We start from the raw sequence: 12,633 nt of genomic DNA on the forward strand, positions 1-12,633 counted from the left end.
TTTGAGAGTTACTAAAAATATGCTTGTGCAGCAACTACGAAATAAGCTCAATAAAGCTGTACATGGAGGCCTAAATATAAAATTTTGTTGGGTGCCCAGTCATATGGGAATAAAAGGTAACGAGGAAGCATACTGACTCGCTACATCCTCAGGTAATCTTCTCCCGTCCCACGCCTCTTTGCCACACCAAGACATTAAACCTCTAACAAAGTCATCCCTTCTCCGCTTATGGCAGTCTGAATGGAGCATGGAGTGCAACAATAAACTTCATATTACAAAGCCGGTTTTTGGGCTCTGGAAGAACTCTCCTCACAGAAACCGATTCCATGAAGTATTGTTGTGTCGACTTCGAATCGGTCATTCTTACATATCGCACAAATATCTTCTTAGTGGGGAGGACCCACCGGTGTGTGAGCATTGTGGAAATACACTTACCACCATGCATATCTTGTGGCTCTGTCCAGCTTTGGACAATGAACGTCGTACCCACTTTCCTGAATTGTTTCATTTCCAAATCCCATTCCATCCTGCTCTTTTCCTGGGAGAATATCCCCTCATCCCATTTGACCGTCTGTTGACTTATATTACTAACGCAGGTTTTATTAATCAGATCTAATTCCGCATAGCTAGTCATTATTTTGTAGCACAGTAACAATAACAGCTTGTTTTCTTTTTATCTTTGTTTAGTGCAGTATGGCCTCCGTTGCTGTTGCGCCATAAAACCCCTAAACAACAACAACTACAACAGCGTGCCGAGGCGCTTCCACCCGCACAGCGAGGGGACGGAAATGTCCCTCCGAGGCGCCAACGCCTATTGTCGCTTTTCCTCAGCCGGCCACGTACAATGTCACGGCGAGTTAGGCGCACTCGTTGGGCGGTTGGTTGAGAGTCGTTTAGCGTCCACAGTGCTGCACGCAGCTTGCAAAATAAGCTATAGGCCACTGTTGTCCCGAGAAAAGGTAGCTAGCGTGTGTACACCGCAAGCTCCGTGAGGCGTAAAAATAAATAGGTTGATTATGTGGTTTTGGAATTCGGGGAGAAATCGGGTTTAACCCGATTTTCCTGAAACATGTTCGGGGTATAAAAATCGGGTAAAATCGGGCTTTACCCGAAAACGAACGACCCTATGTATAAATGATAGGGCACGTGAGCATGCCCTGTCAAAAGCTCCCCTTTGGGCAATGTCGCCATGCATTGTGATAGGTGCCCTTGTGCGTATAATATTGAAGGTTACGTATTTTTCAGGCTCGTTTTAGTAAACATAAACCAACTAAGCCACGTGGCCATTTTACGACACTAGACTAGTTTTCTTAAAAAAGGACCCCTTCTGGGGACGGTCAAAATTTGAAGACAAGCTTACAATCCTGAACGTATGAGTGTATGCGTTCGAGGCATTAGTAAAAAAAATGAAGCTGGTCACGGGGCACACATTCCCCTACATACAAAAGATTTCTCTCAGCCAAGCAAGGTCGGATAATCCCGACGCACGAGAGACGACGGGTATTCGACAGAGCGTTGCCCTCGAGAACACGGTTGTTTTTCTAGTCAAGTAGCCGACACCCTTCTCACTAGGCGTACCTTTATCTCCCGCAGGATAGCGAGATGCCATTTGTATTTTCGCCACTCGACACGTATCAAATGAGGGTGTCAGGAGTTTTTTTGCTGTAATCGGCGTCGCGGCACAATGGTTTAAAAGGCGCTTCGGAAACCAATAAGCTTGTCGCATATTTTACTCTGAACTTGTAGAATTACACGTGATCGTCCAAGACGGAGAAAGAAAACTTACGAGATATACTAGTCTTAACGAATCCCCATGAAAGCAAATTTTCATCCAGACACTTACGCACGAATCAATGACTGGATGAAACAGGAGAACCTCGCCGCATTGACGAAGACAACCTTTCAAAAACCTTCTATCCAGTGCGAACAGATCCTTGACGTTGGTTGCGGGACGGGGGAATTCACAAGGGATAGGCTACTGCCCAGTCATCATTCGTGCAGCAAGATTGTAGCCGTTGACGTATTATCAGCCATGGTAGACCACGCGAGAAGAAATCACGGACATTCGCGCATCAGCTACGAGGTCCTTGACATAACCACGCCGGACGTGTCGGTATTTCTGGATGAACACGGAAAGTTTGACCGGATTTATTCCTTCCTCTGTCTGCAGTGGACAAGAGACCAGGAGGCGGCTTTCAGGAACATCGGTAGGCTTTTAAAAGAAGATGGAGAGTGTCTACTTTTTTTTTCCGCCCCATTTTATCTGTTCGACGTATGGCTCGAGATGGCCGGAATGGAACGTTGGAAGGGCATCCTTGGTGTGAGTATGAAATTCTTCTTGAAAAAATATCAGAACCGCTAACTACACATGGACTACGGAAGGTCCATATAGAGCGCGTCTGCGAATCGTACGTATGCCTCCATACAAAGGTGACTAGTTAGCGCTTTCTCTATTTTTATTTCATTGTGAACCATCTTAAACCAAAGCTTCAATGTTGAATGATGGGCCCATGAATGCGAATTGAGCTGTACCTGTATTTTATATTCTCGGAGCAGGACCTCAAAGACATCTTTCCAGACATCTGGCATCGCGATCCGTCGCCAAGCCTGAGCGACCTTGAAAATTCTCTTCGGAGACTAATTGCCGACGCAGGAATGACGACCCTCACTTGCGAGGTTTACTCGACGGAAGCCTACTACCCTACCCTTGAAGTCCTTCTGGGTAAGTTATGTAAGTTTTTTTGTTAGAAAGCTGAACAAAAGGATACGCAGAGGACATTTAGTACTGCGCTGTGTTACGCGAGTTCAGCTGTTTAGATCAATAACCGTGTGTATCGCTAGAAGGCATGCCGATGTGCATTACGCAAAATCCCATTTGAACTAAGGCCTTATCGCATTTGAACTAAGGCCTTATCGACCAACGCGCAGACTTGCGGCAGTAACAAATAGGAAAGCCGCTAACAGATGTTTCATTTTGTAGTTCAAACAAAGCACAGGTTCGAATTTGGGAAGCTTGAAGTCTTCAATGGCTTTCAAGGCTTGCGTTGGATATTTCTCAATTGTCCTAACATCTTTAAAAAAAAAACAAAAAAACGCCCAAAAAAAATTTTTGTTTTTTGGACGCTGAAGGTTTATACACGTTCGAGTTTTGTAGTTCTTAAGCATTTTTTTTTTTTTTAATTTCATATCGATTCAGATTCAGGCCTTAAATAATGCAACTTCGCTTAACGATGTCCAGAATGTCTAGTGGAATTAGATTTTGGCCTATTGGAGCTAAAACGCTGCTCAGAGTGACGCGCGCGGGACTCTCGGAGCAGTCTGTCGCATCTCTCCACAAACTCAACTGAACGACGCTCGTTGCGCCAGTCTGCACTCTCTTGTCGTCTTTCTTTGAGACGGCACTTTACAACTGTGAAACACCTGACCAGATGCACGCCTGGATTCCCCGGTTTTCTCAAAGGTCCTGCTGCAATGGAAAAGCCGCCACCACCGACTTTATCAATATTATTGCTCTTTTCCAATAACCTTTATTTCTATGAGGTCTGACACAGATCTATCAGCACTCTCCAATTTTTCGAATCAGTCTCTTTCGGATGGAGAGAGACATCTGTGTTCAAGCGACTCAAGTAGACTGATCCTTGCGTAATCATAAATCGGGGCTCAACTGATATTGTCTCGAGAAAGTTGGCAATATATTTATGATGTATGATGCTTTGGGGTTAGCGGTTCAATTAGAGTAAGGGATGTCACCTCCACGTTCTCTCAGACGACACGAAAGGACAGTGTTGCGACCGGAGCGTCGGAGGGGAATTGCCTTGGCCTGAGGATGCATCGCAGTTTGCAGAAAGATAAGATAGGCTGCTCTGATTGTACTATGCACCTAGAAGAACAAAGGTTCAGCTCATATTGGCCGCGATAGTACAGGGCGTCTCTCCAAACGCTGGTCAAATCATTCCTGCAAAATATTCGCATAGCACAAAAAAAAGAAGGTTAACGTGGTATTCGTGTCCGCGCAGGGACCTATTTTGGAAAGTCTGTAAAGTTCAGTATAATTAGGCGATTAGCTTGTTTTAACCAAAAAACTGTTTAATGACTAAATTTCAATGCACATTTTCACTTCGAAGCTTTCCTAGTATCAACGAAATACATTGAATACCTATGTTAAAAGAAAACTACAACTTTTTTTTGTAGTGGATTGAGTGTTTCAATTATGTGAGAGTGGGAACAATCTAAAATTTGCGAACTATGATACATTTCAGACACTCAGTTCGCTGGTGATTATCTAATAAAGCGGAAAAAGAGTTTCCCGAGCGCATTTATCTTATTCTGGCGAATGGTGGAGGACTCCGAAATTAGGGATGAAACCTATTCTGTAGATAACATGCTGTTTCTGTTTATTACCCGGGCTATCTGTTATAAAAATTAATAGATTTGTAAATGCGACCTCATATTTTAGAACGCACCCAATATGCGTTAAAATCGATTTCGGCGAAAATGGTGTAATATTACAATCTGCCCAAGCTTAGTGTAACGTAATGCAAGATCATTACGTGCCTAATCAAATTGCTATGAAAAAAGATTGAACAGAAAGCTAACTGTGGTAAAGCGTGAAAAGAATTTGAAGGAATGCCTGTGAAGAAGCAAATGTAGGGAAAATGTTCCCTGCTTAATAGAATAAATGATGTAGTATTCTTCACAGTTTCAGTTGCACAACCTCTATAGTTCGTGTTTATTATTATTACAAAGGGTCCGATGTCAAAACAAGTTGATCGTAATGCTTCCGATACCTTGTGAAAGCAAAAGCATTTAAGGTTTTAATTTGGGAAAAAAGCACGCACCCCCCAACATGGTTTCATATTAATCCCTCTCAAAGGAGGGCAATAGGCCAAAAGGAAGGTCTCACTACGTAACACAGGCATGTGGAGTGCTGCTTATATGATGTAGGAAAGAACGAATATTATTGCAGTATTTATAGCAGTGAAGTGCTTTATAGCCGCGGTTAATATTTCATGCAGCCGTTCTTCTTCCAATCGTCTTGGTGAAGTCGGGCACATCAGAGAAGGAGACATCGAGCATGAGAAGCGAACTGTCGTCCAGGCTGATGAAGAGGTTCAAGATGACGCCCCGTGGTTGCAGCGTCCCCGTTGATCTCTTTCTTTTCCACACAAAGAAGGTCGTCCGAGAAGGTCCTACCGATGTGTAAAGCCATATGAAAGTTTATAAAGTACTTTGAGGGACATTCTAGGCGTGTCTCTGTACTTAGCCCCTTGGAGCTCACTGTCTCTCAAGGTGCAGCAAGATTTGATGAACAAATGCCCCTCCCTGGTGTGTTATGTGATGACATGACATTTGTCGAACAGCAGCTGTGCTACGGTCATACCCTGCAATGCACCGGTTAATCTTGGTTTCCAGCGCCGTGCCCTGCCTTTATCCGGTCTGGCCAAGATACGACACGCCCCACGCTTTCTCTCAGGCCGGTAGCATGCTATCCTGGCACCGCACCGGACCTGGCCAGCTTCTCGAAACATAGGACATGGCGGCAGCGGCAAAACGAAAGGCAGCTGTGCTGGCTGCAGTAACACTGCTGCACGACTGGTATAGGGTGCAGATGGTCTTATCCCATGCCAGCTGCTAACATAATGGAACAGCGACTAAGGCCGGAGTAATAGAAATGTATAAAGCATGCAACAGCGTTAGTAGGCCTTATGACAAAAAAAGAAACGGAGGTCATATTCTGCCAAACTGAACAGGACATGCTACTATGGTCGCTATGCTACAATGCAGCAACTTTAAAACAGGGGAAACTAAGTCTGGTGTATGAGGCCAGTGCTCGTAATAAAATACAGAGCTCTTTCCAAGAGGACAAGATGGTGGTTTCCCAGTAAGCGAGCAGGGTGAAATTCGATATGGCACCAAAAGAAATTCGGAATATAAACACGACACTATCTTTAAAGATTTTTAAAGATTTTAACAGTGGTTCAAGATCAATAGAGGAACTAGTTAATTGACCGTTGGATCATTCCATGTCAAACGTCCCAGACGTTGCACTCGACCACCTTCGATTTCTAAAAAAAATAAATGGCCTTTTGCCGCATTGTCTGTAGCCATGCCCTAAAATATTTCTGACCAAAAAAGTTTTGATGGAGTGAGCGAGATTTCAACTTTTAAAAATAGCGTGAAACTAGGTCCATAACTCCATACTTTATGAAAAATCAGCGTTTTTATGAAACACCCAAGAATATTTTTTTCTTAGATCTGCATGGCTTTCGACTTGCAATGTGCTTGGGCTTGTGCAGTTTTGTTTAATCTAAATATTTAAAAAAAAATAACATTTTATCGCTTTTGCTATTTTATTAAAAATATCTAATTGCTGCGGGGGCTTAAAATAACTTTTTTACCGGCTGCTCTGCAGGTATATCATCTATAAAAGAAACGTTTAAACCGCTCAATTAAATATCCCGCTGTCATACAAATCCTGAAGAAGCCAAAAAGTGCGTTTTGACGCAAAAACAGCTGTTTATTTCACCCTGAGGTAGTCCAAGTAAAATACAAACTATGACGGGTTTGGAAGAACAATCGATTGTCTTTTGATTCTGAAGGTTTAATTAAAGAAATTTTTCTTTAAAGCGAGAGAACAATTTTTGAACCACAACCCGGCGTAGCTTCTTAACGCCTCTTCGCCGCACAGCACGCCACCTGCGACGATAGCTGACACGATTAGGTCCAAAGAAAGAACGGAGTTTATGCCGCTTCCCCTTGTCCGTCTTTTCAGCTACAAGGGAAGAAACAGCAGGCATCCTGTTGATAATCGGAGGTGCCGCCAGTGCGTAGCCATAGCAGGCCCGTTGTGCACTTTGTATCCGACGACGGCTCCTCACACTCCGAAACGCGACGCCTAATTGACGGGCGGCATCAGCTGACGTATCAATGCGTAAGCCGACATGGACTTCTTTATAAATATATCTTACCTCTCCGTGAGAAGTAAGATATATTTATGGAAAGGTGGAATATTTTTGCCTAACAACCACATGGTATTTGGATTGCTATATAATAAGCATCGTGAATATTGGCTTGAAGCAATTCTTAAAAAATAAGGAATATGTAAGAATTTTAGCATTTTTGATACTTTTGTTACAAACTGTCTCTTTGCTGCAGGTGACTGTAAAAATTCTTATTTTCAGCGCTGTAGGTATACTGCACAAAAGAGAAAAAAAGTTTTCAGGCCGTACAACTAAACATCATGCAAATAAACAGCCAATTTTGTTCAAAAGTGCAGTTTTGCCGTTTCAAAAGCCGTCAATTCTTCCTTGAGGTGGCCCAAAGAAAAATACGAAACATGGTGACCTTTACAGAAGAGTTTACTTCATTTTGTTCTTCAAAGTTTAAATAAAATAATTTTGTTCTAAAGAGAAAAAAAAAATCATTTTTTTAAGTTAAGCTCTGGAGCCGCCACCTGGCGTCGTTTTTTGGGCCTCTTTGCGCAGCACGCCACCGCCGAACCTGGCAAAGCGTGCGACGGTGTCACGGTTTGCGCACGCAGGTAGACAGCAGGACTTCGAGTTGTCGGGTACATCTTAGTGGGAAGAAGCGTTTTTCCACTCTTGTTGCGTTATGGTGTGAGGGCCGGTGGTAGGCCCCAGGAAGAAAGAACAAGTTTAAAGATTAAGAGAACTGTTTATTACGGAGAAGAAAGGTATGTCTGAGTCAGTGGGACGGGCGGAAGCAACTGGAAGAGAAGTACACGGGCTTGGAGAATTTTGAGGCGAAGAGGCGATGGCTTTGGGGCAGGGGCGAGGGCGAGGCTGGTTTATGAGGTGAGGGGCAAGGTTACAGCCGCGGCGAAGAAGTCGGCTGCCGGGGCTTGCGAGCAGAGTCCACTTGGCTGGTGTTTACATTTGGGCGACGGGTAGAACTGAGGGCGAGAAGAATGGACGGTGGTTTGAACGGCGAGAGCTCGTTGGCTCTAGAGAACTCGGGTTGCGGGGAGCAATTTGGAAGGAAAGAACGGAGCGGGGGCGGCAGAGGGGATGGAAGAATAACTGATGGCTACGGTTAATATGTGCTCACAATGGATTTTCCTATTTCGATTGTTTTGCGCGGCGCTGTCCTCCTGTGGTCTTCCACTGTATTGATATCAGCAGATGCTTAGCGCTGCCGGGTCAGAGCATCTACTTGTAAGCTTGCTGCTTCTTACGTACACATCGCAGTTACTCTCTATTGCCAACGCCAGGACACTATTTAAACAGCAACACAAAAGCCCCGTGAATGGGCAGTCTGAAACGACGAGGTGATCTGGTGTTAACGAATGCGCGCCGCTGGAGGCTCACGCCTGTTTGTATTTAAATCGGCTTTGAAACGGCAAATTCTTGCGTCGCTGAAAAGTTCCGCTTTTAACCGCAGTATTCGTGACGGCTAGATTTCGCGGCGACATTCTCGCGTTTCTTTTTTAGGAGAAGCCCACGTCAGCTATGCCGCACGTCGAATAGTCATCGCGTTTCGGAGTGTGAGGAGCCGCCCTCGGATACAAAGGGCAGCACGGGCCTGCTATAGCTACGCACTGGCGGCACCTCCGATTATCAACACGATGCCCGCCGTTTCTTCCCTTGCAGCTGAAAAGACGGGCAAGGGAAAGCGGTAGTAAACTCCATTCTTTCTTTGGACCTAATCGTGTCAGCTATCGTCGCCGGCCTCGTGCTCTGCGGCGAAAAGGCGTTAAGAAACGACGCCGGGTTGTGGTGCGAGAGTTATACTTCCAAAATTGTTTTCTCGCTTTAAACAAAAATTAATTTGATTAAACTTTCAGAATCAAAAGACAATTCGTTGTTCTTTCAAACCAACTATATTTCGTATTTTCGCTTGGACCACCTCAGGGTGAAATAAACGGCTGTTTATTAGTCAAAACGCACTTTTTTCACAAAACGCACAAAGCGTGGCAGATCACCACAAGAAGCGGCCGCCGAAATGGAAAAGGTGGAGCGGCAGACAACGGATGAGACGAGAGCCACGTGACTGACACCCTGCTGCGGCGAGCCGCCGAAACACTCTTCTCCCGATTGAACAAGTGTGTTTCGGGTCCTCGCCGCTGCAAAAGCCGTGCGCTCACGTCCAGGTTCCCTTTTAGGTTCCTCGAGAAATTGCTCTTTGATGCTCTGTGCTACCAGATCCTCGCGCTCCAAATCTCGACCGGTCACTCTATGGCTCCGTCGTCGAACTGCCAGGCTTTGTGAGTATAGACGAGGCTATGGCACTGCAGAAGCCAGCGCACCAGCGGAGTGGCGGTGAAGCCGAGCATCAAGCGCTCACGCGCCCTAGGCTTGGCATGCTTTCTTTCACAGTCTAAGCTAAGCCGGCTTGCTAGTAAAGCGTCTCAGCTGTGACTGGGAGAAAGAAAGCACTTGAAAAGTAAGTGTGGGCAAGTGTCTTGAGACTCGGTTCGAGTCCCGCTCAGCACGTGCGCTGGCTTTTGCAGTGCTTTCTTTCCACCAGTGTCAGCTGGGACGCTGTTTCTAGCAAGCCGGCCCGGGCGTTTACTGTTGTTCACCCGACTTGTCCTAAGTCAGAAATCAACCGATCTAGATTAAAATATTGATGATGATGAAGGAAGAAATTATTTAAATAGTATGAAGGTTAATCCATCAATTGCGTAGCCCTACTTTTGCCACATGTTAATTACAATCTCCTCATAAATTTCACACCTATCTTTCTACGCTGATTCGTGTACCGCATTTGCGGAACAGAAATATGCAGTTTTAAATGTGTCCATATTGCCTCCACATTAATTAACAAGTTATAAAGTGAACCACTGGCCTCACTCTTCAACTGACCTGTGTCAAATGTACTGTAAATTAACAGTCCAATAAATAGCCTGTTATACTAAAGGACCTTGCCATTCGAACAAAACATGACACTTGAATCAATCAAAATTTTAAAATTAATCACGCACATAAGACAAAAACTTGTCGAGCCAAGACAATTATTTGCAAGTACACTGACATAGCGCGGCGACAAAACTGATACTTCCCTCCCACCCAACAAAGCGAACCTCGGCGAATAACGACTACTCAACGCTTTTTCTGGTATTCGACTTTGGACCAGGGTGCCAGATAGACAGGTGGGGAAACGGCCCATAGAAGCCTACCGCAGCGCCGTGACCGGATTCTGTACTCGTCTGCTTGCTGGTACCCTCGACTTGCGACAGATGGCGCTGCGGCGAGAGGAAAAAAATCGGAATCGGATTTGCGTGGAACTCTATGGGAGAGTGCGCCAAATAAACCGAGAGCACGACAGTCCTCCCTTAAAAATCAACGAATAACATTCTCCGTCAGTTTAGCCGGTCGCCATCGGCCGCCCACCTGGAGTGAGAGTTCGCGGTGCTCCACATAGATGGCGCCACAGAAAAAGAGAAAACTGAGGGGACACAATGCGGTCGCTCATTTGGCTCTCGTTTCCCCACCTGTCTATCTTACACCCTGCTTTGGACACACCGGGAAGTCTTTACTAGAGCACACGTCTCCCGCCTAAAAGGCAGCCATATTTTAACAAGAAAAATGAAATAACAATTAATTCTAACAGAAAAATAAAGGCCGGTTCCCACATACAGCGAAGCGCTACGTTAGCCCTACGTGAGCGCTCCAAGGACCGCTCGTGTGGCGCTTCCTAGCGCGTGATGTATAGCGCTCGGTTAGCACTTCAGTAGCGCTCTGTTAGCGCTTCAGAAGCGCTTTGTTAGCTCTCTGTTAGCGCTACAGAAGAGCTTTGTTAGCGCTCTCACGCTCCTTGTGCCGTGCTTGCTGCTGCAAAACAGCCCCTGCACGGCGATTCCTTTGTTGTTTTTCCTTTGGCATTGAAAGAGGAGGAAGTAAAACAGGCGCTCTGCAAGCAAAGGATTGGGCAGACGATCCAGAGTCATGGACTCTGAGCGACTAAGTGATTGGGTGCGACTTCATCACCTTCTATTCGATATGCGTGTCCCTGGTTTCCAAGACACGAAGTTAAAAATAATCGCCTTCAAAAGAGCTCTGTGCCTCGGTCCTCAGCCTGGGAACAAGGTTTGCTGGGCACCCGTCGGTATCTAGGTGGCGAAAGATTTCGCGCACCCAGAAGACTCTTCTGGGCGTTAAGCCGTCCACACACGTATGCACTAATCACGTATCTATGAGCATTTGTCGCATTTCTATTTCAGCATCCCACAAGTCCGCACTGGTGCTGCTGATGCACACCCAACCACAGGAACCGGAACCGCAGTGCACGCGCTAATCCGCAGCACCGCGGTACAAGAAGCGCTACTGAAGCGCTAACCCGGCGCTACTGAAGCGCTAACAAGCGTACTGGAGCGCTAACAAGGTGCTACAGGAGCGCTAACAAGGTGCTACAGAAGCGCTAATCGCGCGCTGTGTTAGAACTAAGTCACGCGCTAGGAAGCGCCACATGAGCGCTCCTTGGAGCGCTCGATCACGTAGCGCTAACTTAGCACTCCGCTGTATGTGTGAACAGGCCTTAACTAATCAGTACGTCTCTCACGGTCTATTAAGGCCCGTTCACAGACTTGCGACTTTTTAGGACCGAGTGCCCTGAAACCTCATAAAATCTCTTACCACGAAAGAGCGCACTAGCGCCACCTATGGGATAGCAACGGAACACCTTGGCGGTTCCGTATATTTCCTATTTATATCGCGCATATTTCTTTATTTTTTGTCTCGAATATCTTTTGTCAATGGTATCAGCGACGATTTCTCATAAGTAGTGCGTACATTTGACCTCGCAAATACCTTAAATTTTTCGCTGCAGTGAAATTCAGTTCCAAGGTCACCGAATATATGTCGCCAGCGTGACAGTCTGTTCTCTAGTCCTAAGAAATTTTCAGAGGTTTCAGTGCACTCGGTTCTAAGAAGTCAGAAATGTGTGAATGGGTCTTTAGAATAAAAAAAAAACACAAATGGCGTTGCACAGGGCCTTTGGATTACACGTTGGACTTGTCGGAGATTCTTGGCTCAGAGTTCGACACGGTCACAACTGATCGGATCATGACAAACCGTACATTGAGTAGCCAAAACACCTGTCTCCAATGGTCAAGAGGTCCTCTCCTTGCCGTTTGCATAGAAGAGAAGGCGGTCCGTCGTGTCTTCGGTCCGTCCATGCTAGTGGTCACATGTATGCCCAAACAGAGGAAGATCACCGGCGTGCGGGCGCTGCCGACGGAATGACCACGGCCCTGGCATTCCGCATGTTCAAGATCGGACTTGGCGTTAAGACGAAATGCGCTGCTGGTGATCAGGGCTCTATTGGCCCCGAGAAGTTCCCGTGGCGCCCCCTTACGGCAAACCGCGGTGACGTCACGGCGAGGAGAGAATTTTTCCCCGACTCGCGCCGCTCGCTCTGTGGAGGCTGTGACGACGCTAGCTGTCGGCGCGCTCGTTCCTATTTAATTTTTTTTGCGTGTTTGTCTTAGAAAGTGTAAATTTTTATATGTGCCTTTATTGAGGTATGGCCTGTAGCTACAGGCGAAACTTAAACCAACATTTTAAGCGTGGCTGACAGGGCAGGAAACGCATGAATCGGAGTGGTTTATGAAAATAAAGAAATATGGCCAGAATTGCAGGAGCATCACTATAGATTTACATCTCACGCAATAAA

At 45.8% G+C, this 12,633-nt stretch overlaps 1 protein-coding gene across 3 annotated transcripts; it reads left to right on the forward strand.

Annotated features, from left to right (window-relative positions):
- The first annotated feature begins 1,707 nt into the window (after positions 1-1,707).
- LOC115310975 (juvenile hormone acid O-methyltransferase) lies at positions 1,708-5,239 on the forward strand. 3 transcript variants are annotated; one of them, XM_040212696.2, is made up of 4 exons: positions 1,708-2,083; positions 2,171-2,320; positions 2,557-2,731; positions 5,016-5,239. In XM_040212696.2, the coding sequence occupies exons 1-4, from the start codon at positions 1,814-1,816 to the stop codon at positions 5,201-5,203; spliced, it is 783 nt and encodes a 260-aa protein (XP_040068630.1). In that variant the 5' UTR covers positions 1,708-1,813; the 3' UTR covers positions 5,204-5,239. The 3 variants fall into 3 exon arrangements, with proteins under 3 accessions (XP_040068630.1, XP_040068629.1, XP_029825334.2); XM_040212695.2 differs by having other exon boundaries at positions 1,708-2,320; XM_029969474.3 differs by having other exon boundaries at positions 1,709-2,320; positions 2,557-2,722.
- The last annotated feature ends 7,394 nt before the right edge of the window (positions 5,240-12,633 follow it).

This window comes from Ixodes scapularis, unplaced genomic scaffold, assembly GCF_016920785.2.
Source record: "Ixodes scapularis isolate PalLabHiFi unplaced genomic scaffold, ASM1692078v2 PGA_scaffold5__190_contigs__length_132052651, whole genome shotgun sequence".
NCBI lineage: Eukaryota > Metazoa > Arthropoda > Arachnida > Ixodida > Ixodidae > Ixodes > Ixodes scapularis.